General features: G+C 42.0%; 1 protein-coding gene across 1 annotated transcript; it reads right to left on the minus strand.

Moving 5' to 3' along the window:
• Window positions 1-17,326: 17,326 nt before the first annotated feature.
• On the minus strand, window positions 17,327-20,036 carry LOC100935923 (cTAGE family member 15-like). Its single transcript, XM_009248691.4, has one exon. The coding sequence runs from the start codon at window positions 19,929-19,931 to the stop codon at window positions 17,604-17,606; it is 2,328 nt and encodes a 775-aa protein (XP_009246966.4). The 5' UTR covers window positions 19,932-20,036; the 3' UTR covers window positions 17,327-17,603.
• Window positions 20,037-26,534: the final 6,498 nt, after the last annotated feature.

Here is a 26,534-nt window from a genome sequence, read left to right on the forward strand (position 1 = left end):
AGATGCTGTCACCCCAAGAGGAGCAAAAGCCCCATCTTCCTCTGTGTCCTACTTTCCACTGGCCTAAAAGACGGCTTCCTTCTGGGGCAGCCTCTGTGTCTCCCAGGGACTACTGGGGAGCTGGCCAGCCCCCACAGGAGTGCCTCTCTTTGGAGGGTCTACTTTCTTCCAACAGCTCCCCACCCTTCTCTAGACCAGGGAGTAGTTTGATCGTCAAATCACCTTCACTGATTTCTGACAGAGAGTGAGTGCTCTACCACAGGCAGACACCCCTTTGGGCAGTAGCCCACTACTAGAATCGGCATCAGGAAGTCTCCACTTCCAAGACTTAAAAGAACCACAGAATTATCTATTTCAAAGTGTTGGTAGATGCAAAGCCGAAATTCATACCAGGGCCCATAGTTTTCTAACTATCCTGTTGGGATGAAGAGTACAACAAATCACGTCTGTAAGGCTTCTGATAACTGACTTTGTCAAAATGAGAAGCCGTTTACTTACAGAAAGCACAGTGACAGAAGCAAGGTAGTTTACATCACATCTTCTGTCTACTTCTCCCCAAAACTCCTTCCTCAGGAGGTCTGAAGTCAGCCCCATCACCCACCCTATGCTTCAGCAAAACTACTACCAATAAATCTCAGAGGCTGGCAATTCTTTGACTTCACAGACTTGGAGAAGACATCTGAAAAAGATGAGAATCTTTTAAAAGAGAACAGAAAACACATGTTTTCAAAGAAGATGATGACTTTTTCTGAAAATAAGGCAAGGGATGCTGCATTAGATTAGTCCCAGGTTATCTCCATTTGGCCAAATACTCTTAAAATTAAAATACCAGGACATAAACCAAAGAAGCACACTGCTAATGTATTTTACAACCTTACAAAACTTAGCAGAAAGGGCCTATAATTTAATTGTATGGGTTTGGGTTTTCAGTTACTTATAACCCTGCGACAATCTCTGTAAAAGAATAAAGCAGGGATTACGAATAGTGGTTATGACATAAATTTCTAGTATATCTATGGCATTAAGAACCTGAAAAACATCTATTCTTTATATGACACAATGTCCTCTTCTTCTTTCAAAACCTCTGCAATACTTAAGATCCTCTTTTTTTAGGAAACTACATCTTAACAATCTCTAATAGATTCACTAAATGAAGCAGCACCTAAATATTGGCATGTGTGGAGGGCTGTTGATAAAATGGGGAGGTGGGGACCAATGGGGAGGCAGGGGATGTGGCCTAATGTATTTGGTTCTGCATGTTCTGTGTTGGCCATAACTCTCCTGTTAAACCATCAACTCCTCCTGGAGAGAAAGATTTTGTTTTTCTTTCTGCACCATGGTTCGGGTACCTAACACAGTGCTTTTGTATTAGTCCCTTCTCATACTGTTATAAAGAAATACCTGAGACTGGGAAATTTATAAAGAAAAGAGGTGTAATTGGCTCACAGCTCTTCAGGCTATACAGGAAGCGTGATGCTGACATCTGCTCAGCTTCTGGGGAGACCTCAGGAAACTTACAATCATGGTGGAAAGCAAAGGAGAAGCCAGAAATTCACATGGCCAGAGCAGGAGGAAGAGAGAGAGGAGGGAAATACCACACACTTTTTAGCAACCCAATCTCATGAGAATTCACTCACTATGCAGTACCAAGGGGAGATGGTGCTAAGCCAGTCATGAGAACTCCACCCCCAGGATCCAGTAACCTCCCACCAGGCCCCACCTCCAACATTGGGGATTACAACTGAACATGAGATTTGGATGGGGACACAGATCCAAACCACATCAGCTTTACAAAGAGCAAGTACTTGAGCAATGCCTTGTTCCTGCCAGCTCAGCCTGCCCTGATTCTGAGCAAATCTGTACTTAAGGGGGAAGCATGAAAACTACTCAGCCAGCCCCATGAGGCGCTTTCATGGTCAAATCAGACTCTGAACCAGGCATCTTAGGAGCAAGCCTGGAACAGAAGCATTCTCTTGGCTGCCATATGGGACCAGAATCTCCAATGAGGACAGAGATCTTCCTGTGGCCCCAGAGTCCTATCTAGCCCCACCTCCACCCCCAAGTTGGCTTTGCCATAGATGAGCTCCTATTATGGGCCTGTGTCTAGATGCTGGCTGGTAATTCCAGCCTATGTATTCATCACTCCTGAGCACAGTTTCATCTTGCGCTCCTTCTGGATTGCTGAGCTCTGCTCTTCAGTGAGAGCCAGGATCTGCTTGCCTGGCCTGCTAGACCCTGAATGTCCCTGTCTCTCTGAATCAAGTTCTTCGCCACCTTATCTCACCTTGAACTCTGTGAGGGTACATGGTTTGCTGATTTTGACTGTTATTGATGATTCTTTGCACATCTTTGTATGCCCGAGTACCTGGCCTAGGGAAGAGGTACATATGCAGTAAATGTAGGTGGAAAACAAACAAATCAATAAATGGATAATACCAGTACTGCCTATTGACATCACTTCTTGGGCAGGGTCTGCAGCTCTCCAGCACCAATTTATCCATGATAGGTACATTGCATATCTTGTCTCAGCATCCCCTGTCCCCTGCCTTCCTTTGTAGATACAAATCTAAAGATAAGTTAATATCCCAGACTTCTTCCCCAGAGCCTGCCCCATTCCAGTGGGCAGATGTTGAACCAAGTTCTGGGTCTTTCAGAATCACCATCCAGTCATGAGAAGACAGCCATACCCCTGATGCATTCCCAAGTTGTGGCAGATATGATGAGAGACAGGTTCGGACCCTGCATCCACCCTAAACCCACCATTTTATTTAACCAACACTTAGAGTACTTGTTTTGTGCAAGGCACTGATTTAATCCTTATAATAATACTATGATTATTATCTCCTTTGACCCACAAGAAATTGAGACATGGTGGGCTTTAGCTACCTATCCAAAGGCCCACAGTGGCAGGGCTGGGCATTGACCTTTGGCAGGCGGGCTCCAGAGCCCATGTTCTTATCCTCCAGCCCACACTAACTCTCCAGGCTGTGACCACTCGTGAGGCTCTTCTAGTCACCCTATCAGGAAAGAAGACAAGGATAATTTGGCACAAGTTCAAACTTGTAACAAATATGAAACTACAAAATTAATGCTACCTAGTCTGTTCATTGCTTCTGTGCCCCAACAAAACACAAGTTATTTCAGAGATGGGACGAGGCCACAGCAATCGTTCAGCTGAGAGGTAAGACTAAGGCAGGAGGGATTCAAAGGAAAGGAAGATTGGGAAGGGTTTAAGTAGAACTGAAAGGACATAATGTATTGGTCAAGGAGGATTTAAGAGAGACGGCAGAATCTAGGGTGGCTCCTGTATGATTAGTGCTGTAAATGATGGGACCTTTAACAAAAGTTAGGATTATGATGTAAGAGCAGGAGAAGGCTTACTTTTGTATGGGCCGAGAAACACAAAGATGATTAAGACACGCTCTTCCCAAGAATTATATGTAATGTAAATGATAGCACATTTAAAAAATTGCTAAAAGATCTGAAAATATTTTAGGCCCATAGAAATTTTTATTTACCTAAAATGTGATTATGTTCTACTCACAGGATCACCCATATGTATCATTAAATGTGCAAAATTGCACACACTTTTATGATTTCATATTTTCAAACTTACACATGGACATGATTATCCTTCTAAGAGCTGGGGCCATGCTTCTAGCCAGAACCGTCTGGGAGGTAAAGGCCCATCTGTGCTCCAGATTCCCGTTCATCTCCCCAGGAGGCTTTCAGGAGCCCAGGGTGTGTAGGGAATGCCTGCCAGGCAGGCCCCAGGTGTGGAAAGCATGCACAGACATGGTCTCACCCAGGAGTAGGGCCAGCTGGGTCCTGCTCAGAGGGATTCAGGATTGAGACCAAACATTTGATTTAAAGCAGGATATTCCTGGAGTAAAGGAATCACTCTAATATTGGAAACACACATGGGATTCTTTGCTAAGACTTCAGTTGGCTGTAAGTGAAAGTACAGAACATTGGAGAAACAATTCAGATAATCTCTAAAAAAGACACTGCAGGCCGGTGACCATAAACTACAGATGCACTTACATGGACAGTAACACACATTCACATGTAGCCAGTTTTCCAGTGACTCACACTGAATTTTCTGCAATCATCCTTCCTCTTGCTTTCCTGATTCCAGCCTCACAGATAGCCCATGTGAAATCCGTACCTACACTTCCTATTGCAAAGCACCTATGACCACCGACTACGCTGTCAACAGGAAACTTCACAGTATTTAGTATAATTTGAGTGCAGCCAATCAAAAGTGTCTCCCTAATGAGTACATAGGAAGCTAGGGTTGCTGGCAAATAAAAATACAAGGCTCCCAGTCAAACTTGAATTTCAAATAAATAGCGATTTTTTTTAGTAGAAATGTGCCCCATGCAATATATGGACAAACATGTACTAAAACATTTTTTATTAATCTAATATTGAAATTTAACTGTGCATCCTGTATTTTACCTGGCAACCGTATGTGAGGCTCCAAATAGTTTGGATTTTGATAGCATTGGAGCTTTAAAAAAATTCTCTACAATATGCAAGTTCCCACAGGAAAAGCAAAAAATAAGCTGCTGCTAAATATGATTTTATAAAGGACATAAAATTAACCTTTACTTAAACCCTGTTAGAATCTTCCCTTCCCCAACTTCCTTTTTTTGAGACACAGTCTCATTCTGTCACCCAGTCTGGAGTACAGTGGTATGATCTCAGCTCACTGCAACCTCTGCCTCCCGGGTTCAATCGATTCTCGTGCCTCAGCTTCCCAAGTAGCTGGAATTACAGGAACCCGCCACCACGTCTGGCTATTTTTTTAATTTTTAGTAGAGACAGGGTTTCACCATGTTGGCCAGGCTGGTCTTGAACTCCTGACCTTAGTGATCTTCCTGTCTCGGCCTCCCAAAGTGCTTGGATTACAGGAGTGAGCCCCTGCACCCAGCCCAATTTCCTAATCTTATCACAAAATTCACCGAACCTGCAATTCTGGGGGCCATCCTAGATTGCACCCTGGCCCTCTGCCCCTACACTTACTGGGCCACAAAACTACCTCCCAACTAGCTGTTATGGACTAAATTGTGTTCTCCTAAAATTCATATGTTGGAGCCCTAACCCTCAAAGTGACTATTTGGAGATAGAGCCTTTAAAGTGGTATTTGAGGTTAAATGAAGTCATAAGCATAGGGTCTTAATCAGTATGACAGATATCCTTATAAGAAGAGGAAGAGACATCAAGGATGTACACTCAGAGACAATGTCAGGTGAGGACACAGTGAAGAGGTAGCCATCTGCAAACCAAGCAAAGAGGTCTCAGGAGAAACCAAACCTGCCGACCCCTTGATCTTAGACTTTCAGCCTCCAGAACTGTGAGAAAATAGGTTTCTGTCGTTTAAGTTTCCCCGGTCTGTGGTATTTTGTTAGGCCAGCCCAAGCAGACTAATATACTAGTTTTCACATTTGTTCCTCTCCTCTGGCAACACTCCTCAGCCTCATAGCTGGAAATATTGCTACAGTCTTCTATGGAGATCTCCAACTCTATTAGACTCTGTTAAAGTGAGCCAGGAAACACAGATCCACCTAAAACCCAAATCTAATAAAGCCACTCTGCTGAAAGCTTTTTAACAATTCCTTGCTTGGACTTCTCAGCTGTCTTTGGCCAGCCTCAGTGTTGTCCCAGCATCAGCTCACACAGGCTCAGGAGAGCCACCTACACTCATCTCAACTCCACTTTCAGTGGCACCATGTTGGTAGCTTGCAACTGGCCAAGGGGTGGGTAAGTATTTACACCATGTAATCTGCAAACACAAATCAAGGCTTTTTTTTTTTAATTAGAGAGCCAATTGTTAAACATTTACCAGCCCACTACTGCCGCCATCAGGATACACTCAGCTCCAAGAAACAAACAAAAAATGCACCCAATGACAGATGTACCTACCAGTGATTCTCAAAATGTGCTCCCAGACCGGTGACACAGCCAGGTGGGAAGGGCTTCCTGGAAGAACTTCAACCCGCCTGCGCACTGGGAGGAATGCGCACGGGGGAGGAGCCACAGAAATTCACACCCTTTGCAGCCTGGAGGAGCCTGCCCCCCCCACCCTTCCTGGGTGGAACCTGGGATTCAAACTGTGAGGCGGAAAGCCCAGCGGGCGGGAAGCACACTCTCTCACTTTGCTAAGAATCTCTGTTTCCCTTTTTGTTCCTTTTTTGACCAATAAATCCCACTTTTCTCACTCTTCAAATTGTCTGCGAGCCTAAATTTCCGTGGCCGTGTGACAAGGACCTCGTCTTTAGCTGAACCAATGAAAAGTCCCACAACACCAGCAGTGGCAGCGGCAGAAGCAGCCTGAAATTTGTTAAAAATATAACCTCTCAAGGTCCTTCCCCTAGATCTACTGAACGGAAAACTCACCCAGCAATCTGGGTTTAAACAAGCAATTCAGCTGACTCTGATACCCACTTAAGTTTGAGAACTATTGACGTGAACCTGTGCTCTCAAATGTTAGTGTTTTACATTAACTGGGGATCTTGTTAAAATACAGACTCTTGACTCTGCAAGTCTGGAGCAAGGCCTGAGACTGCATTTTTAACAGGCTGTCTGGTGATGCCAACACTGCTGATTCACCAACCACATTTTTGAGTAGCAAGAACTTAAACCACAAGACATTTGAAATTTCTTTGGCAAGGACTCTAGAGGACTCAGTTAGTGGTTTAGTGATATGATCCTGTACCCTATCTTTCCATCTTGTCCAGTGGTGTGTTCATAAATTTTAACAGTTGGCTGGAGGCATGGAGGGAGACTACTGATATGTAACAGTTACCAATTTCCACAGTGTAAATACTACCCGTCGTAGTTAATTTCAGCCTACTGATGTGATGCCAACTGGCTTGCAAACTTTTTGAAAATTTCTCAATCAGATATTGCAAGCTGGTATGAGCTGGCTCCAGTACCCCACTGGATATAGGGCTGTGATCCCACGGTACAGGGAAAGTTAACAGTGGTGGGGATGAGTGTTACGAGCATGGGAGTCCTCAGCTTTGCTGATTCATAGCAGGTCAGAAATATTTTATTAAAGGCCTCCGGATGGGCAACAAACTTTATTACTAGTTTAAATCATTCTAGGCAGATGAGGAGTCTCTCGTGCATGAAAGTTTTTGCTTACTATATAAGGGGAAGAGGTGCCAATAAAAAAATACACCATGGAAGGTGGTCCATACGTTAATTCACTGAACAAATGCATATTGAATACCTATGATGTTTCAGGCACAATGATATAGTAAACAAGACTCACTGTGTCACCCAGGCTGGAGTGCAGAGGTACAATCTTGGCTCACTGCAACCTCTGCCTCCTGGGTTCAAGTGATTCCCCTGCCTCAGCCTCCCAAGTAGCTAAGACTACAGGCACTTGCCACCACGCCTGGCTAATTTTTGTGGTTTTAGTAGAGACAGAGTTTCGCCATGTTGGCCAGGCTGGTCTCGAACTGCTGACCTCAGGTGATCCACCCATCTTGACCTCCCAAAGTGCTGGGATTACAGGCATGAGCCACTGCGCCCAGCCTAGAATCCTTTTCTTTAAAGTGCTTACCATCTCCACATAGAGCTGACGCTCCAATTAAACAAGGAAGTGTTCAATGTGAGAGTACAACCATAATGTGAAAAAGATGCCAAATATACAAAGCACAAGAATATGTGCTCCATGAGAGCAGGAATTTTTCTCCATTTTGCTCACAGCCTTATCCCCACCCCCTACCATTGCCTGGCGTCCAATGCTTAATCGTTATCTGTTGAAAATAATAAAGGTAAGCCACTCTTCTGTGCACATCACAGCCCAGTGTTCAGACCAGAATAGGGATCAGGGAACTGTAAACTATGCACTGGAATGAACAGGCAAGGACTCATTAAATTCATTTTCCTGTATAAAGCCACAGAGTCAAGAAATGATGTCTGCTGCCCTACGAGGTTCTGTGATGAGTTCAGGAAGAAATCCCATCAAATTTATAGTGAGGCCTAAATAAGACAGATGTTAAGAGGCAAGAAATACCCAGATCCTGGCAGAGGGCTCTGAATCCTCATGTTTCTTGGCACTTCCCCTAATTCACAAGAAATTAGCCAGCAGTGAGAGAAAGTCATTTGGCCCTCTGAGTGTAGTTCTCCCAGGGTTGTGATTTTCTTCTGTGAGTGGGTTCCTTCCCCTTTAATGTTTAACTGTTTTCCCTACTGCTCTCATGAGCCAACCCCAAACTTTACATTCTAACACCCCTTTGTGCAATTTAAACAAAGTAAAAGAACAAGAAGAAGTTTCAGTTTTAAATCCTGAGAGTGAGGGATGAGCTCTGAAAAGCATAGGTGAGGTGGTTTTAAAGTGGAAACACACACACACGGCCCAAGAGGAGGCTCATGAGCTGACAGACGCCTCTGTTGGCAAGAAATTCTACTCCACTTGAGATTCTAGGAAAAAGAAGAATTTCTTTAAATTAGTACCATTTCAATGAGTCCTATTTCTAAATCTTCCTTCTGCTTTTTTAAAACTGATTAAGGCTAACATTCAAAACTGCTGTAGATTGAATTGTTTCCCCCAACCTAAACTCATATGGTAAAGCCCTAACCACAATGGGCGGGTATTTGGAATTGGGGCCTATGGGAAGTGAGGTTATGAGGGCGGGGCCCTCGTTTTGGGAGTAATGGCCTCATAAGAAGAGGAAGAGATCTCTCTTTCTCTCTGTCTCTCTCTCTTTCTCTCAAGGTGCGTACAACAAGGAAAGGTCAGATGAGGACACAGCAAGAAGGTGGCCATCAACAGGTCAGGAAGAGAGCCCTCACCAGAATTGGACCATGCTAGCAACCTGATCTCACACTTCTAGCACCCTGAAACTATGAGAAAATAAGTTTCTGTTGTTTAAGCTACCCAGCGTATGGTATTTTGTTGTGGCAGCCTGAGCAGACAAATACAAAAGCTATTTGAGTCAAATACAAAGCAAAAAAGTCTTTAAGCTACTTCGTGGAAGTGGGTGTTTGGGGCTCTTTCCTGCACCAGGCATCAGATACCACTGGCACAAGCAGTAGCTGGCTGCAAAAAGGGCTGAAGAGGCCACCATCTCCTGTTCCCTGCTTAGAGCTGAAGACAAATGAGAGAGCCAGGAGCACTCCACTCTTCTCTACACCATGCCAGGCTGGGGGAATTCAACATGATCAAATAACAGTATAAATTACATTTTCTAAATTCTGCCCCCATCCTCTATTAAAGGAACTTCAACCTTCTCCAAAGGTCCTGTATGCCCCCTGAATAACTATTTCTAGTTCTAGTTTATAGTTAATTATATTTACTATAACTACTTCTAGTTACATTCTAGTTTACATTCTAACACCCCTTTGTGTTGCCCAGGCTGTAGTGCAGTGGCGTAATCTTGGCTCACTACAACCTCCACCTCCTGGGTTCAAGCGATTCTCCTGCCTCAGCCTCCTGCGTAGCTGGGACTACAGGTGCACACCACCACGCCTGGCTAATTTTTCTATTTTTAGTAGAAACGGGGTTTTGCCATGTTGGCCAGGCTGGTCTCAAACTCCTGACCTCAGGTGATCTGCCCGCCTTGGTCTCCCAAAATGCTGGGATTACAGGCATCAAGGAATTTAGAATTTGTACCACAGACCAGTATCTCCCACACTGATGCCTGATAGAACTAATCCCATGGGACTTACTGTGGAAGAAAAAAAAAATGTCGGGGTGGAGAGGGTGGTGTTCATGGCCAAATGAGAATGGGAACCACCACATTGGACATCTCCTCAGCAACATCCAAGGCTTTCAGGAATCCTTTATGAAAACTACTATCCCCAGAGTTAATTTTTTTTACTTTGTTTACCCTAGTGTTTTCAAACTTTAAAAACCTTTCTTTTGGTCAAAGGCAATTACCACATTTTTTGGAACCTACTTTGGGAAATGCTGCTTTAAGTTAGGCAGTAGTAACTGAAGATGTTTGAAGGAGAAAATTGACCTACCTAAACCAATACAATTGGAAAATTAATGTGAAGTTCAGAAAGCATTGAAGAGAAGGGAAAGAATAATCAATAAAGAGGTTTTGGCCAGACATGAGATAAAGCTATACAGATCCAGACCACAGGGGCTGCAGTGAGAACGAAAAAGAAGAGTGAAAATAAAAGAAATTGTTGCTGGAGTTGGCAGAAATTGTTTACTGACAATTTAGGAAGACGCCAAAGGAGAGAAAGGAGATAAGGTTTCGCACCTGGTTTCTGATTAAAAGAATAATTTCGTGGCTGAGAGAAATAAGAGATACCAGAAAGAGAAAGGTGGCAAATTTGATTTCAGATATGGGAATTTTATTTTCATGATTCAGGGAACGTATTTCTCTTGGTCTACTATGTATTCCCAATACCTGATCCATGGTAAGTTTGTAATTAATGTGATTGAATAACTGAAAAGTACTCCAATCAGAAACTTTAGCAAAATATGTAAGAAAAAAAACACATAGGTACTTCTGTGCCCAGGGGTAGTACTGAGTCTGTGTATAAGGCTGCAGATAAACCAAAATCGAGTCATCTTTGTTTTGTACATCATCTCTTCCTAAATCTACATGTGAAACAGGAATTAGGGGTCCTGATATCCAGAAAAAGAAATGTTGAAGAGTGGAGATATCCCTTTTCCAACACTAAATAAGCTGCATTTTAAGAAAGACAAATGTGGAAATAGAACCATCAAAGGACATAAAAATAGTAATCATTAGGGTGCGAGATTGGATAGAAAAACCAAAAAGAGTGATTGAAATGAAGTCAAAAGGGAAAAAAAGGAAGATTAAATCAAAAGCCCTCAATGTAGATGGGATTTTATGTATATTTTTATATTCTTAAAACTTATTATTTTTATGTGAAAGAAACATACCCTCCACCTCAAGAAAAAGGAGGAGAAAAATAGAGCTTTAAAAATTGCATGCTTCAGGCTTGTGGAAATCTATTGTCTGCCAGCATCAGACATGGTATTTACTTCAGGCCATATTCAGCCATGTACAGTATTTCAAAACTGCCACCTAGTAATTTAAAATGACAAGAAAAATAATATAATGGATGCATGCCTGATTTCTCCTTCTCTCCATCCCACAATAAAGGTGAGGGGTCTGAAGGCTCTTGATTATTCTCTCAGCAGAAGTAGCAAAGACTTTGAAAAGAGCGATGTTGGATTTGATTTCTACTTGGATGTTTCATTTCATGCCCTGAAGCTCATCAATTCATTCCCCAGGAAGGAAAGAAGCACACTATGAGGACACTGGCGTGGTGCAGGAGGAGGGACTGGTGGTGCATGGTCTGTACTTTTGTGTCTCCCCAAAATGCTTATGTTGAAACCTGTTCAACAATGTGATGGTATCAGGAGGGAAGTGATTAAGTCAGGAGGGTGGAGTCCTCATGCATGGGATTAGTGCCCTTATAAAAGAGGCCTGAGGGAGCTTGTTTGCTCTTCCACTTATGAGGACACAGAGAGAAGGCATCATCTGTGAGCCAGGAAACAGGCCTTCACTAGACACTAAATCTGCTGTCACATTGATCTTGGACTTCCCCGCCTCCAGAACTGTGAGAAATAAATTTCTGTTATTTGTAAGCTACCCAGTTTGTAGTGCTTTGTTATAGTAGCCAGAATGAAGTAATGCAGGGGGTGTTTCTGTTTTCCCTTATGTAGACTTCTTGCCCTTTCAGAGATGTGTGCATAGAACCTTGTAGAGCACTGTACCTAAGTCTGACCTAGTCAGGAATTTAAAACTTTTGGAAATGCTTATGACAGAACCTCTTACACTAGGGCCACAATCTACATTATCCCCCAAACTTATCTCCCATCTATTCTTCCCTGAACACTCTTTCCCCAAGCACCTTGGTGCACTCACAATTTACGAATGGACTCGTCTTCATTTATATTCCCCTGTTCCCTCTGCATTGAATTCCCTTCCCCCTGCCCAACTCTGACATTTCCTTAAGAAGCATTCACCTCCTCAGGGAAACCTTTACTACTGCACTGCAAGGTGACTACCCACAGCCATGGAACGCGCCAACAGAGAGGTGAAGATTAAGCCTGGGGAAAATGAGGTTGATAACTGTTAAAGATGCACTGCGCATCCTTAATTTAAAAATATCAATCCAGGCCAGGCACGGTGGTTCATGCCTGTAATCCCAGCACTTTGGGAGGCTGAGGCAGGTGGATCACGAGGTCAGGAGTTCAAGACCAGCCTGGCCAACATGGTGAAACCCCATCTCCACAAAAGATACAAAAAATTAGCTAGGCGTGGTGGTGCGAGCCTGTAATCCCGGCTACTCAGGAGGCTGAGGTAGGAGAATTGCTTGAATCCAGGAGGCGGAGATTGCAGTGAACCAAGATAGCACCATTGCACTCCAGCCTGGGCAACAGGGCAAAGCTCCGTCTCAAAAAAAAAAAAACAAAATCAATCTAGGCAGTGATACTCAACAGCTACCAATATGACAAAACCAGAGACAGCTAGTTGTTTGAGACTCTTGGTGGAAGTACACAGCACCACCTATGAAGTGTTCAGGCCAAAAAAAAAAAAAAAATCAAACCTGAGTCTAATCAAGTTTCTTAATTGAATGCCTGTTTATAGCAAACATAGGCAACAATGGCTCAAAGATGTTATCAACAAAATTCAGAGTGTGAGAAACTTTACAGTAGGAATGATCACATTTTGCCAACAATGCAATTGCAAGGAAAATAAAAAGATATGTGGAAGATATGGAAAAAGATATGGAGGAAGCTTTAGCTTAAAATAGATTTAAAAGACATCACAGTCAGTTGCAATGTATAGGTCTTATTTAGATCCTGATTCAAACTAACTGTTTAAAAATACATGAAACATCAGGAATCTGATTTGTTAATATTAAAGAATTATTATTCATTTTAAGGTATCAGTATTGGTGTTATGGTAATGTTTGAAAAAGAGCTCTTGGGGCATCATAATACTCCCTACACCCCTGAACTCACTCCAACCCCAACAGTGAGATTCCATAACTTAGGGTTATCAGTGTAGAACCCAAGAAAATAAAAGCAACAAAATTTGTGACCTGTAAGATCAAAAGGGACCATCCCAGTGTACAACAGCAAATATTTGGAAGGAGATATGGACAGGTTGCTGAAAGATAATTTTTAAAAGATTAAAAACATGACTCTTGGGCCAATATAAAATTAACACGTGTCAAAGATTGTATTCAACCCATTCATTAGTGAGGAAATCACTAAAGTGGTTAAAACCAGTTATACGTATATCAAATAAAAATGCTGAAATAAATCTGCTAATAGATACGGAACTGAATAATGTCTTAGAGCGCAATAAAATAAAATATTTAGGTCGTGTTTTCTACAGGTAGAAATCAACAGTCTCTAGTCGTCAAAATTCATTTGCATTGCTATAAACAAGAATCATTTGCTTTACTAACAGTTTTTAACAAGTTAACTTCTTCCCCTAAAGTGATATAAAGTAGACGAGTCCATAGAAAGGCAATTGAAAATTACACACCGCTATAGAATCATATAATCCCCAGAAGGTTCACCAGACCATGGATTTTCAACCTTGGCACCATTGACATTTGGAGCCAGAAAATTCTTTGTTTTGTGGGCTGTCCTGTCCATTGTAGGATGGTTAGCAGCATCCCTAGCCTCTGCCTACTAGAGGCCAGTGGCAGGCCATCCCACCCAGTTGTGACAATCAACAATGTCTCCAATATTGCCAAATTCTTCCAATTTGAAAACACTGTGTTAGACAATGCCCAGCGCTCCATTGTAAGGACACCAGGATTTTCTTCTGCCCACTTCCAACTCCTAGACAATTTCTGAATAAGTCAGAACCACTTTCCCCACGTTTTGTTTTTTTTTTGTTTTTTTTTTTTTGAGACGGAGTCTCGCACTGTTGCCCAGGCTGGAGTGCATTCATGCGATCTCGGCTCACTGCAAGATCCACCTCCCACGTTCACACCATTCTCCTGCCTCAGCCTCCCAAGTAGCCAGGACTACAGGCACCCGCCACCACTCCCGGCTAATTTTTTTGTATTTTTAGTAAAGACGAGGTTTCACCGTGTTAGCCAGGATGGTCTCAGTCTCCTGACCTCGTGATCCACCAGCCTCGGCCTCCCAAAATGCTGGGATTACAGGCGTGAGCCACCGCGCCCAGGCTCCTCACATCTTTTTTACTTCCCCTTGAGTCTAGGAAAAAAATCCTCCGAGTTGGGTAGAAATAGAGTTTTTACAGAAACCCAGAAGTATTCTGAACCTCTACCCACTTAAGTTAAGTACCAGGGCTATAGTAGGGGAAAGAATAATGGAACTGCCATTAAATAAAGGGATCCAAGAAGAGAAAGAACCTGAGCCATGGTTTTCAGGTACAGTTCAGAGACACGGCAAACCTCAGAAAGAAGTTCCCCACCTGGGTGGTAGAGACTGGAAACAGCGGAGAACTTTTCTAGGCGCAGGAAAGGTGGAGACAACGCTTTGCATTTTATAAGACCTAAGAGTCCAAAACCTAAATAGGATGTGGGCTTTTTGTTGTTGTTGTTGTTTCGTATACACTTTAAGTTCTGGGGTACATGTGCAGAACGTGCAGGTTTGTTTCATAGGTAAACACGTGCCATAGTGGTTTGCTGCACCCATCAACCTGTCACCTACATTAGGTATTTCTCCTAATGTTCTCCCTGTCCTAGCCCCCACCCCTAGACAGGCCCCAGTGTGTGATGTTCCCCTCCCTGTGTCCATGTGTTCTCATTGTTCAACTCCCACTTATGAGTGAGAACCTGCAGTGTTTGGTTTTCTGTTCTTGTGATAGTTTGCTGAGAATGATGGTTTCCAGCTTCACCCACGTCCCTGCAAAGGACATGAACTCATCCTTTTTTATGGCTGCATAGTATTCCATGGTGTATATGTACCACATTTTCTTTATCCAGTCTATCAGTGGTGGACATTTGGGTTGGTTCCAAGTCTTTGCTATTGTGAATAGTGCCACAATAAACATATGTGTGCATGTGTCTTTATAGTAGAATGATTTATAATCCTTTGGATATATACCCAATAATGGGATTGCTGGGTCAAATGGTATTTGATAAGAGAGACTGAGCCAGAAGGTCAAGACTGAAGCTGAAACAAGGGAAGTGTCCCCCAGAAAGATGCAGTGTGGAATGTCTACTGGGTTCCAGAGTGGACAAGTTGCATGTCAGAAGACTGCTGGCTCCAGGGAGCTGAGGGAAGCCCAGTCAGGACCCACAGGTCTCAGTTTGCATTAGAGGAAGCACCCCATTACCAGTGTTGAGGGCCCAAAGGAGCAATTCCTTCCTGGCACAGGACAGAGTCAGTACAGAGGAGACGACAACTCTGACCCCTCCACCACGACCACTTCTGTCCTTTTACCCACCACATAGTGAATCTGCAAGTCCACGGGGAAAGGTGGACGTAAAATGTCCTGACTGTGACTGCGCTAAGTCTGAAGTGACTGAAAAAAATCACTGAATGTGACTGAAATTCCCAGCAGTGATTGTATTGAGTTTTATGCCACATTCAGAATGGGAGTTCAGAGCCCCAAAATAAAATGTTATAGACAATAAGGTTATATTTTTGCACACTCAAGTCTGTGACTGTAAAATTTGTACCCGTACAAAGATAGGGAAGGTAGTCCTGCACTAACTCGAAACCTGAGATTTGCTTACAGATAGACATGGAGCTTGCTATGGAAAAAATAAGACTGAACTGAAGAGAATGAAAAATAAATAACCAATGGAAAAATCTGGACTCTGTGAATTGAACTATTCCCCAAAACCATAAGAGGCATTGGCCAATGCTCATTACATGGTTGTAAACAACCACAAAATGCCTGCAGCATAAAATCTAAATAACAGCTGGTTATTTTCAAAGCCTAATTTCTTTTTCATGCATTTTAGCCACCACAAACAAATGATTTATACTCAGAAAACAGATATTCTAAGATTTTAATTTACTGATTGAGTTTTAATCAGTAGAAGTATAAATCATTTATTAACCAAACAACTGCACATTGAGCATCTTTTTTTAGAATTTTTTTAGAATTCTATTTTATTTTATTTTAAGTTTCAGGATACACGTGCTGTACGTGCAGGTTTGTTACATAGGTAAACGTGTGCCATGGTGATTTGCTGCACCTATCAACCCATCAGCTAGGTATTAAGCCCTACATGCATTAGCTATTAATCATGACCCTCTCCCTCTCCTGGCCTTCCCTGATAGGCCCCAGTGTGTGTATTCCCCTCTCTGTGTCCACGTGTTCTCATTGTTCAGCTCCGACTTATAAGTGAGAATATGTGGTGTGCTAGATGCTGGTCTGATCACTGGGGATACAGCAGTAACAAGTGCATTAAATTGTTCTGCAGATGCTTTTGTTCTATGGGGATACAGATAATCCTCCAAAACAAATAAATGTATAATGTAACTGGTAAAGAAATACAGAGCAAGTAAAGAGACACAGAGAGCAACATATGTTAGGTCGGGTATTCAGAGGAGTCTTCCCTGATAAAGCAACCTTTGAGCAGAGTCATGAATTAAGTGAATGAGTCATTGGTTGTGAGCGAAAGCATGTTGCAGAGAGGAGTTGTAGATTCAAAAAAATAACCCTAAGGATTCAAGTGTTTGAAGAACAGCAAGAAAGCCACAGAAGAACGAATCAGTAAGCAAAAGCTGAAAATGGTAGGAGGTAAGGACGGATAGGGAGCTGGGAGTGAGATTCATAGCCTTATAGACCATGGCAACACTTACGGACCAGATTCTGATGAGATGGGAATCTTTTCAAGAGATGTGGAGGAGAAGCTAAGAATGATCTGGCTTGCTGCTGAGTTAAAAATAGAAGACAAAAGTTACAAATGGAAACAGGAAGACTTAAGAGGTTTTGCAATGGTCCACCCAAGAGGTCCTGTTGGACTAATGTCATAACAATGGATTGGTGAGAAACTGTCATATTTAGAATACATTCAAAAGGTAATGTCAACAGGATGTGCTGATGGATTAAACATAGGGTGTGAAGAGAAGAGAAGAGTTGAAAATAATTCACAGAGTTTTGGCCTGGAGTTATCATTTATTGAAGACTAAGTAAAAAGACAGTTCGGCAGGAGCATCAAGAATTTGGAAATGTTAAGCAGATATTGGATATTTGAGTCTAGAATTCAGGAAAGAGATTAGAGCTGAGCATATGATATGTATGGAAGTCATCATCATATGGATAGCATGTAAAACCATGTCCTTTATGAGTGTCTCAAGAGCACGTCTGTCTGAGGACTTTCAAATTTATGAAGAAATGTTGTCAACTGACAGCCTGAAAAATCAAACTTGTAGAATAGATTTTTTTATTTTTATTTTTTTATTCATATTTAAACCATCTTTATTTACAAAATACTATCCTGAGAACTATAATTCCATTAAACTTCAATTTGAGAAAAGTATAATCACTTAAGTAACAGCAGTTACTTAAACTGAAAATGAAATCAGTCAAAATTACTTTTGAAGAAAGCAAAAATATTGTCAGGTTTCTTGCTGTGGTTCTGGATGTTAAGTAGCAGGCTCCTTTGAAGGCAGAATCAACCACGAAGGGAACTCGCTTCTACCTTCAGAACGTGGGGTTGGGGTAAAATCCAGGTCTTGGATGAAAGTAAGGAGGTAAACCCCTCGGTGGACAGATGTTTCTCATTGCAAATGGAGCATGTGGTGGACCTGGGAAATCCCTCGGTGGAAAATAACCTCGTGAAGCTCCAAACATGGTTCCTGGAGGAGGTTGGGGGAAAGGAGGTCCTCTTCTCATGAACGGGCCCCTTGTATCCACTGGAAACAATGGACCGCTGATTGGAGCAAGAGGTGGAGGAATAAAGCCAGGGCCAGTTGCTTCATTTTCAGCAGGGAGAGATGAATCAGGCACACTTAAACTACCAGGATCATCTTTGGCATCATTTCTAGTGGATTCCATTTCTGAAGGCATTGACCCATCCATTTTATCCAAAGAAGGCATATTAAAACTTCTGAGTTCTGCTGGTCCAGACAGTCTATCAGAATTAGAATAAAATCTGTCTTCCCTTTGTGGAGGAAGAGCTGAATCAGGATATGATTGTCCTGGTGGAGGAAACATCATCCTACGGTCCTGTTCCCATGGAGATGACAGGGACCCAGTGTCAGAAGGAGCCCTGTGAGGATCAGTTAACCTATCACAGCTTGGTTCTCCTCTTTCATTGGTAATCTTATGGTCCAGAGGATTCCCTGGGCTGCTTGGGCTTCTTCCTCCTCCCACTGGAAGCACAGGTGAGAGTCTGAGTGGACCCTCCAACAAAGTTTGAGGAGAGAGGAAAGCTCTCGTTTCAGATGAAGGCTGACCCAATGGTGAGGGACCATATGGGGAATGCTCTCTGCCAGATGCTGTGTTTGAAACATCAAGTGCATTAGGATCTTTTTCTAAAAGTTCAAATTTAAACTCTGTTTCAGTTAATTTTTGTTTGTTGTGAGCATTTTCTTTCCTTAAATCATTGAGGTTTCTTTCAGCAGTCCAAGCTGCCAACCAATTATCATGTCCTTTTTTCTCATAGGAAATAACCTGCTTTTGATAAAAATGAACAGTTCTCTCCAATTCTTCTTCAAGATCTTTGGCTAGCTTTCTATAGGTCTCCAGCTCTTCAGTGGCATGGCTCATCTTTTCTTCCACTTTAGAAGGCTTCTCTTTTTCTTCTATCTGGTAATTTTCCTCTATTGTCAATTTCCTGTGGAGTGTCGTTTCATTTTCTTGATATAATTCAGTCATTATTTTAAGTTTCTGTTGAAGCTTCTGTTTCTCACTTTCAAAATATATGTTTTCTGACTGCAAAGATGCTTGTTGAGTCTGAAGATTTTTAATATGCTCTGTAAGCTCTTCCTTTGTTTTGTCCACTTCAGATAACTGAATAATAATGTGGTTTCTTTCTCCTTCTAAGATTTTTAAAGAAAAATTTAACTTAGCAGCATGAATCAGTTTCTTCAAAGCTCCTTTTGGAGGATCATCTAAGTAAGCACCATTTTCTGATTGACTGTTCACTTCTAATTCCAAGTTATCATCATCCGTTGTGTCTTCTTCAAGCATAGCAGCCTGATCTTTCATCTTTAGCAAGTGTCCAGTCAGAGTCTTGATATGATTTTCTTTATCATTTAGAACTTGTCCTGCATGTACTTTGGAGTCTTCAAATGTTATTTGCTGTTTATTAAGTTCACTCACTTGTTCTTTCCATACTTCAGCTTCTTGCAAAAGCTGTTTCTGGCTTTCCTGAAGTTGAGAATTTTCACTCAAAGCATCTTTTATTGCTATCGCCCATCGTTCTTCATTCGTTTGAAAAATCTTGCAGATGATTTTGGCTTCAGCTATCTGTGATTTGAGGGATTTTGACTCATCTTCTAGAGATTGTATCCTTTTTGAAATATCTGCCATCAATTCATCCTGTTGAGAATGTTTAGATTTCTCTTCTTTTAACTCTTTTTCTAGACAGAGGATTTCATCCTCAAGTTCAGAATTGGACCTGTTCAGCTTTTCACAGGTTGCCTCCAAACTTCGTGCTTCTGCTACCGCCTTCTCAAAGCTGGCATCCTCTAAAGATGACTCTACTTCATAGCCTTCATACTCTTTTTGAATAAGGCTAAATTTTTCAAGTAGTTTACATTTTTCTTCAATTAGTCCAGAAAGCGTTTCACCAAGTTTTTTCTCTCTTCCCACATAAAGCCGACTCCTAACCGATCTAAAACTTCTCCACAAAAAAAGGAGAACAACAAACAATCCAACAACAGCTGCACATACCACCGGTTCCCATGGAAAACCATAAGGATTCGAATCTGCTCTCGTACTCTCAGGTAGTGCTGCCACAACTCTGCGTACCTCCTCCAGGACCAGCCCCAAGTAGGGCTGACGGATAGCACCGGGCTCCTCCATAGCGCGAAGGCTACTCTGGCGGTCACCACAGTAAAACTGGCCACAACAAGCGGTGGAGAACACGCAGCCTTGGGTCTGGAACCCGAATCCGCACGCGGCAACCAACCGGAGCGGACCACTGCGGAGCCGGCTGCGGGGGCTGCTGGGGAACGCGGGCACCCACAGGCCTCACAGGCCCATGCTGCCCCTCCAACCCTCCCCGACCCCTTTGTTACACTTTACATCCTGAGACAGCGCTAGTCCGAGCCCCACCCGCTTCAGTTCTGGCAGTTTTCACATCACATATTTTGAAGCTCTATTTTTTGGTGAATACACTTTTAAAATTGCTGTCTTCTTCATGGATTAAACCTTTGATCATTATATAGTTTCTCTGTTTCTGGTAATTTTCTTTGCTTTATCTGATATACATACAGACACTGTTGCTTTCCTTTCATTAATGTTTGTGTAATATACCTTTTTTCATCCTTTTAATTTGGCCTGCCCTGTATTGGTAAATTTCAAGTGAGTTTCTTGTACACAGCATACAAGAAACGTATAAGAAACGGTCATACTTTTAAATACACTCTTCTATTATCTCTCTCGGTAGACCATTCACAGTTAAACTAATTGTTGATACTTTAGTGCATAAGCCTGACATTTTTTGTTTTCTGTATCAATTCTTGTTTCTCTGCTTATTTTTCATGACTTCCTGTGGGTCACTTGAACATTTGTTTTAGAATTCCATTTTGTTATTCATAGTGTTTATAGTGTATCTTCTTTTTTATAGTTTTTTTGGCTGCATTTTATAGCTTAGTGGTTGCATTTTTTTTTATTATACTTTAAGTTTTAGGATACATGTGTACAACGTGCAGGTCTGTTACATATGTATACATGTGCCATGTTGGTGTGCTGCACCCATTAACTGGTCATTTAGCATTAGGTGTATCTCCTAAAGCTATCCCTCCTCCCTCCCCACACCCCATAACATTCCCTGGTGTGTGATGTTCCCCTTCCTGTGTCCATGTGTTCTCATTGTTCAATTCCCACCTATGAGTGAGAACATACGGTGTTTGGTTTTTGTCTTTGCAACAGTTTGCTGAGAATGATGGTTTCCAGCTTCATCCATGTCCCTACAAAGGACATGAACTCATCATTTTTTATGGCTGCATAGTATTCCATGGTGTATATGTGCCACATTTTCTTAATCCCGTCTATCATTGTTGGACATTTGGGTTAGTTCCAAGTCTTTGCTATTGTGAATAGTGCCGCTATAAACACATGTGTGCATGTGTCTTTATAGCAGCATGATTTATAATCCTTTGGGTATATACCCAGTAATGGGATGGCTGGGTCAAATGGAATTTCTAGTTCCAGATCCCTGAGGAATCGCCACACTGACTTCCGCAATGGTTGAACTAGTTTACAGTCCCACTAACAGTGTAAAAGTGTTCCTATTTCTCCACATCCTCTCCAGCACCTGTTGTTTCCTGACTTTTTAATGATTGCCATTCTAACTGGTGTGAGATGGTATCTCATTGTGGTTTTGATTTGCATTTCTTTGATGGCCAGAGATGATGAGCATTTTTTCATGTGTTTTTTGGCTGCATAAATGTCTTCTTTTGAGAAGTGTCTTTCATATCCTTCGCCCACTTTTTGATGGGGTTTTTTTTTCTTGTAAATTTGTTTGAGTTCATTGTAGATTCTGGATATTAGCCCTTTGTCAGATGAGTAGGCTACAAAAATTTTCTCCCATTCTGTAGGTTGCCTCTTCACTCTGATGGTGGTTTCTTTTGCTGTGCAGAAGCTCTTTAGTTTAATTAGATCCCATTTGTCAATTTTGGCTTTTGTTGTCATTGCTTTTGGTGTTTTAGACATGAAGTCCTTGCCCATGCCTATGTCCTGAATGGTATTGCCTAGGTTTTCTTCTAGGGTTTTTATGGTTTTAGGTCTAACATGTAAGTCTTTAATCCATCTTGAATTAATTTTTGTATAAGGTATAAGGAAGGGATCCAGTTTCAGGTTTCTACTTATGGCTAGCCAGTTTTCCCAGCACCATTTATTACACAGGGAATCCTTTCCCCATTGCTTGTTTTTGTCAGGTTTGTCAAAGATCAGATAGTTGTAGGTATGTGGCATCATTTCTGAGGGCTCTGTTTGTTCCATTGGTCTATATCTCTGTTTTGGTACCAGTACCATGCTGTTTTGGTTACTGTAGCCTTGTAGTGTAGTTTGAAGTCAGGTAGTCTGATGCCTCCAGCTTTGTTCTTTTGGCTTAGGATTGACTTGGCAATTGCAGGCTCTTTTTTGGTTCCATATGAACTTTAAAGTAGTTTTTTCCAATTCTGTGAAAAAAGTCATTGGTAGCTTGATGGGGATGGCATTGAATCTATAAATTACCTTGGGCAGTATGGCCATTTTCACGATATTGATTCTTCCTACCCACGAGCATGGAATGTTCTTCCATTTGTTTGTATCCTCATTTATTTCATTGAACAGAGGTTTATAGTTCTCCTTGAAGAGGTCCTTCACATCCCTTGTAAGTTGGATTCCTAGGTATTTTATTCTCTTTGAAGCAATTGTGAATGGCAGTTCACTCATGATTTTGCTCTCTGTCTGTTATTGGTGTATAAGAATGCTTGTGATTTTTGCACATTGATTTTGTATCCTGAGACTTTCCTGAAGTTGCTTATCAGCTTAAGGAGATTTTGGGCTGAGACGATGGGGTTTTCTAGATATACAATCATGTCATCTGCAAACAAGGACAATTTGACTTCCTCTTTTCCTAATTGAATGCCCTTTATTTCCTTCTCCTGCCTAATTGCCCTGGCCAGAACTTCCAACACTATGTTGAATAGGAGTGGTGAGAGAGGGCATCTCTGTCTTGTGCCAGTTTTCAAAGGGAATGCTTCCAGTTTTTGTCCATTCAGTATGATATTGGCTGTGGGTTTCTCATAGATAGCTCTTATTATTTTGAGATATGTCCCATCAATACCTAATTTATTGAGAGTTTTTAGCATGAAGCGTTGTTGAATTTTGTCAAAGGCCTTTTCTGCATCTATTGAGATAATCATGTGGTTTTTGTCTCTGGTTCTGTTTATATGCTGGATTGCGTTTACCGATTTGCGTATGTTGAACCAGCCTTGCATCCCAGGGATGAAGCCCACTTGATCATGGTGGATAAGCTTTTTGATGTGCTGCTGGATTCGGTTTGGCAGTATTTTATTGAGGATTTTTGCATCAATGTTCATCAAGGATATTGGTCTAACATTCTCTTTTTTGGTTGTGTCTCTGCCAGGCTTTGGTATCAGGATGATGCTGGCCTCATAAAATGAGTTAGGGAGGATTCCCTCTTTTTCTATTGATTGGAATAGTTTCAGAAGGAATGGTACCACCTCCTCCTTGTACCTCTGGTAGAGTTCAGTTGTGAATCCATCTGGTCCTGGACTTTTTTTGGTTGGTAAGCTATTCATTATTGCCTCAATTTCAGAGCCTGTTATTGGTCTATTCAGAGATTCAACTTCTTCCTGGTTTAGTCTTGGGAGAGTGTATGTGTCGAGGAATTTATCCATTTCTGCTAGAGTTTCTAGTTTATTTGTGTAGAGGTGTTTGTAGTATTCTCTGATGGTAGTTTGTATTTCTGTGGGATTGGTGGTGATATCCCCTTTGTCATTTTTTATTGCATCTGTTTGATTCTTCTCTCTTTTCTTCTTTATTATTCTTGCTAGCAGTCTATCAATTTTGTTGATCTTTTCAAAAAACCAGCTCCTGGATTCATTGATTTTTTTGAAGGGGTTTTTTGTGTCTCTATTTCCTTCAGTTCTGCTCTGATTTTAGTTATTTCTTGCCTTCTGCTAGCTTTTGAATGTGTTTGCTCTTGCTTCTCTAGTTCTTTTACTTGTGATGTTAGGGTGTCAATTTTGGATCTTTCCTGCTTTCTCTTGTGGGCATTTAGTGCTATAAATCTCCCTCTACACACTGCTTTGAATGTGTCCCAGAGATTCTGGTATGTTGTGTCTTTGTTCTCGTCAGTTTCAAAGAACATTTTTATTTCTGCCTTCATTTTGTTATGTACCCAATAGTCATTCAGGAGCAGGTTGTTCAGTTTCCATGTAATTGAGCAGTTTTGAGTACGTTTCTTAATCCTGAGTTCTAGTTTGATTGCACTGTGGTCTGAGAGACAGTTTGTTATAATTTCTGTTCTTTTACATTTATTGAGGAGAGCTTTACTTCCAAGTATATGGTCAATTTTGGAATAGGTGGTGTGGTGCTGAAAAGAATGTATATTCTGTTGATTTGGGGTGGAGAGTTCTGTAGATGTCTATTAGGTCCACTTGGTGCAGAGTTGAGTTCAATTCCTGGATATCCTTGTTAACTTTCTGTCTCGTTGATCTGTCTAATGTTGACAGTGGGGTGTTAAAGTCTCCCATTATTATTGTGTGGGAGTCTAAGTCTCTTTGTAGGACACTAAGGACTTGCTTTATGAATCTGGGTGCTCCTGTATTGAGTGCATATATATTTAGGATAGTTAGTCCTTCTTTTTGAATTGATCCCTTTACCATTATGTAGTGACCTTCTTTGTCTCTTTTGATCTTTGTTGGTTTAAAGTCTGTTTTATCCGAGACTAGGATTGCAACCCCTGCCTTTTTTTGTTTTCCATTTGCTTGGTAGATCTTCCTCCATCCCTTTATTTTGAGCCTATGTGTTTCTCTGCACATGAGATGGGTTTCCTGAATACAGCACACTGATAGGTCTTGACTCTTTATCCAATTTGCCAGTCTGTGCCTTTTAATTGGAGCATTTAGCCCATTTACATTTAAGGTTAGTATTGTTATGTGTGAATATGATCCTGTCATTAGGATGTTAGCTGGTTATTTTGCTCGTTAGTTGATGCAGTTTCTTCCTAGCCTTGACGGTCTTTACAATTTGGCATGTTTTTGCAGTGGCTGGTACTGGTTGTTCCTTTCCATGTTTAGTGCTTCCCTCAGGAGCTCTGTTAGGGCAGGCCTGGTGGTGACAAAATCTCTCAGCATTTGCTTGTCTGTAAAGTATTTAATTTCTCCTTCACTTATGAAGCTTAGTTTGGCTGGATATGAAATTCTGGGTTGAAAATTCTTTTCTTTAAGAATGTTGAATATTGGCCCCCACTCTCTTCTGGCTTGTAGAGTTTCTGCCAAGAGATCAGCTGTTAGTCTGATGGGCTTCCCTTTGTGGGTAACCCAACCTTTCTCTCTGGCTGCCCTTAACATTTTTTCCTTCATTTCAACTTTGGTGAATCTGACAATTATGTGTGTCTTGGAGTTGCTCTTCTCGAGGAATATCTTTGTGGTGTTCTCTGTATTTCCTGAATGTGAATGTTGGCCTGCCTTGCTAGACTGGGGAAGTTCTCCTGGATAATATCTTGCATAGTGTTTTCCAACTTGGTTCCATTCTCCCCGTCACTTTCAGGTACACCAATTATACTTAGATCTGGTCTTTTCACATAGTCCCATATTTCTTGGAGGCTTTGTTGATTTCTTTTTATTCTTTTTTCTCTAAACTTCTCTTCACGCTTCATTTCACTCATTTCGTCTTCCATCACTAATACCCTTTCTTCCAGTTGATCGCATCGGTTACTGAGGCTTGTGCATTTGTCACGTAGTTCTCGTGCCATGGTTTTCAGCTCCATCAGGTCCTTTAAGGACTTCTCTGCATTGATTATTCTAGTTATCCATTCATCTAATTTTTTTTCAAAGTTTTTAACTTCTTCGCCATCGGTTCGAACTTCCTCCTTTAGCTCAGGGTAGTTTGATCTTCTGAAGCCTTCTTCTCTCAACTCGTCAAAGTCTTTCTCTGTCCAGCTTTGTTCCATTGCTGGTGAGAAGCTGCGTTCCTTTGGAGGAGAAGAGGCGCTCTGATTTTTAGAATTTCCAGTTTTTCTGCCCTGTTTTTTCCCCATCTTTGTGGTTTATCTACCTTTGGTCTTTGATGATGGTGACGTACAGATGGGTTTTTGATGTGGATGTCCTTTCTGTTTGTTAGTTTTCCTTCTAACAGTCAGGACCCTCAGCTGCAGGTCTGTTGGAGTTTACTGGAGGTCCACTCCAGACCCTGTTTGCCTGGGTATCAGCAGCAGTGGCTGCAGAACAGCAGATATTGGTGAACCGCAAATGCTGCTGCCTGATCGTTCCTCTGGAAGTTTTGTCTCAGAGGAGTACCCGGCTGTGTGAGGTGTCAGTCCACCCCTACTGGGGGTTGCCTCCCAGTTAGGCTACTCAGGAGTCAGGGACCCACTTGAGGAGGCAGTCTGCCCATTCTCAGATCTCAAGCTGCATGCTGGGAGAACCACTACTCTGTTCAAAGCTGTCAGACAGGGACATTTAAGTCTGCAGAGGTTATTGCTGTCTTTTGTTTGTCTGTGCCCTGCCCCCAGAGGTGGAGCCTACAGAGGCAGGCAGGCCTCCTTGAGCTGTGGTAGGCTCCACCCAGTTCGAGCTTCCCGGCCGCTTTGTTTACCTACTCAAGCCTGAGTAATGGCAGGCGCCCCTCCCCCAGCCTCGCTGCAGCCTTGCAGTTCGATCTCAGACTGCTGTGCTAGCAATGAGTGAGGCTCCGTGGGCGTAGGACCCTCTGAGCCAGGTGGGGGAT

Source organism: Pongo abelii, chromosome 14 (genome assembly GCF_028885655.2).
Source record: "Pongo abelii isolate AG06213 chromosome 14, NHGRI_mPonAbe1-v2.0_pri, whole genome shotgun sequence".
Classification (NCBI taxonomy): Eukaryota; Metazoa; Chordata; class Mammalia; order Primates; family Hominidae; genus Pongo; species Pongo abelii.